This window comes from Belonocnema kinseyi, chromosome 2, assembly GCF_010883055.1.
Source record: "Belonocnema kinseyi isolate 2016_QV_RU_SX_M_011 chromosome 2, B_treatae_v1, whole genome shotgun sequence".
Classification (NCBI taxonomy): domain Eukaryota; kingdom Metazoa; phylum Arthropoda; class Insecta; order Hymenoptera; family Cynipidae; genus Belonocnema; species Belonocnema kinseyi.
In genome coordinates this window covers 151,853,355-151,855,751 of record NC_046658.1, presented here as the reverse complement: position 1 = coordinate 151,855,751, position 2,397 = coordinate 151,853,355, and the positions used below count along the sequence as shown (strand labels likewise).

General features: G+C 30.7%; 2 protein-coding genes across 2 annotated transcripts in view; one reads left to right on the top strand and one right to left on the bottom strand.

The window, feature by feature from the left end:
- The window catches only part of LOC117183021, a 9,414-nt gene extending 8,729 nt beyond the window's left edge, over positions 1-685 (top strand). The window contains exon 3 of the mRNA XM_033376165.1: positions 641-685. Within this exon, the coding sequence (XP_033232056.1) occupies positions 641-685 (45 nt within the window). The remainder of the gene's footprint in view (positions 1-640) is intronic.
- Positions 686-937: 252 nt separating this feature from the next.
- Positions 938-2,397, bottom strand: part of LOC117183020 (neprilysin-3-like) — a 25,061-nt gene continuing 23,601 nt past the window's right edge. The window contains exon 4 of the mRNA XM_033376164.1: positions 938-984. Coding sequence (XP_033232055.1) covers positions 938-984 — 47 coding nt within the window. The remainder of the gene's footprint in view (positions 985-2,397) is intronic.

Below are 2,397 nucleotides of genomic sequence, written 5' to 3'. Positions count from 1 at the left end.
AAAGATGAATTTTCAACCAAACAGACTAATTTTCAAACAAATAAATGAATTTTTATCAAACGAATTTTAAAGCAAATAGTTGACTTTTTAACCTAGAGAGACAAATTTGCAGAAAAGAGAAAATCTCAGGAAAACAAAAAAAATAAATTTTTAATCCAAAATTTTAAATCCAAAAAAGACCCGGAATTATAAAAGTGAAGGACGAAAATACCGCAGGAGTAATACGAAATTCAAAAAGTTTTCATGAGGTTAAATACAACAAGACTTTTCCTAAAATCGCACCTGAGTCTTTAAAAAAAGTAACAATTTAAGATATTTATTAAAATTTATAGTTTGTTTTCAAATTAAATTTCCAGTAAAATACTCTAGATTAAAAATTAAATATTGTATAAATTATTATCTGTAATATTCAAGCAAGTTACCATCAAAACAATCAAATCTGTTCTGCAACATTAAGAATTTAAATAAATGTTATTTCAATACAAACATTTTAAAATTTGTGATATACTAAAAATTGAAAATAGCGAAAGAGAAGGGCCTATTCAAAAAGTCTAATACTGTCAAGTAATTTTTCAAAAGATTAATTGTTCTGTGTTACAGTGTTATAAGACAGAAAAACTGAAATAATTTTATTATTCAGGATGCTAAGATGTTGCTTCAATCTTTAAGAAAACCCTGTAATTGACACTACCGTTGCTTTCAAACAAAATTTTATCTTTGATACTTGGTCTTCTCGGTTGAACCAGCCTTAAAATGAAAAATTTTATTAAATAAATTAAAAGTGTTCTAAATAAGGCTGAGAAATACATAAATTGTATATATCATTTGGCTCAGGTGTGGTATTATTATAGTAAATTCAGTTGAAGCATAATTTAATATCTTTTAGATATGTCATTATATAAATGACAAGTGGGAATTTCAATCTACTTTACTTTCTTTACTTTACTTTACTTTCGATTTTACTGCACCAAATGGAGGCCACACCTGAAATGACACAGAAAATATCTTTCGTGACTCTATCAAAAAATACAAACTGCAAAAGAAGATAACCGGAATTACTCTTTATAATACCGGAAGCAATACATCTTTCTCAAAGAATTTAGAACACTGATGATTTTTGATGAAATAGATTTTGATATACAAATCATTGATCAGATAAAGGAGGAAGTATACAGTGATAAAAAAGCGGAATTCACAATATCGTCTAGAAACCCCAAAATTCTAATCCCGATCGGTAAATTACAAGAATTTCATCAAAATTAAGTACTTCGAATAATTACATCACAAACTGGAATGCTGTTGTGTCTCCACTGACACAAAAAATTTAGCTCATGACATGATTGGAAAAGTAAAGAAATTGTGGATAGCACTGGATTTTCTTTGCATGTAAAATCCAGATTTCCGAAAATAATGCTTATCAGGCGAAGATTGGAATCTTCTGAAAGCTGCATATAAACACCTAAAATTATTCGAAACCTTTTCAAAAGCTCTTTCTGGGAAGAAATATCTCTCGAACCTCATCATTAGCTTTAATTTATCACTTGGCCAAATTCACAAGTCGATTTATGGAAAGGCCGAATGGGGGAATATGAAGAAAAGTGATTCCATTCAGAAGTTTGAAGAAGTTTATAGAAATGAATATTACATTCCACCAGTTTAGGAAGATCTTGAATATTGGAGCTCTGACCGATATACTCAAATGGTGGAAACAACATCAATCAGTATATTAGAACATTACGTATACTACTTTTTACAAAAACAATATCGAAAATGGCGGCCTTCGTAGTCTTGCGAAGCGACCAGAAAATGAGGGTATGGAGCTGAACGGGTCAGGAACTCCTTCACAAACCCTAGAATTTCCAAGTATCTTATTACAAACTTTAGGATGCTTGGAAACTATAGAGTCTAGCTTTTTTGCAAACCCTAGAGTCTCTATTATTAGAGCCTCGTATTACAAACCCTATGGTTTGTAATAAGAGACTTGGAAACTTTTGGGATTGTAAGATACCTAGACCCTAGAGTTTCCAAGCATAGGGTTTAGGAAATTTAAAAAACCTAGAATCTCTATTACTAAAGCCTTTTTTTACAAACTCTAGGGTTTCTCATAAGGGACTTGATAAACTCTAAGGTTTGTAAAGTTACTAATATATAAGTTATAATAAAAATAAGTTAGGCCTCCTAATACACACAATAGGGTCTGGATTAAGAGACTTGATAAACTGTCAGTCTTGGTAAAGTAACTAAAACCTAGACTTTCCAAGCATGTGGTATAAGAACTTTACAAGCCCTAGATTCTCTATTACTGGGGCCTCTTAATGAAAACTCTAGGGTTTGTAATACGAGACTTGATAAATTTTAAGGTCTGTAAAGTAACTTAAACCTAGCCTTTTCAAGCAC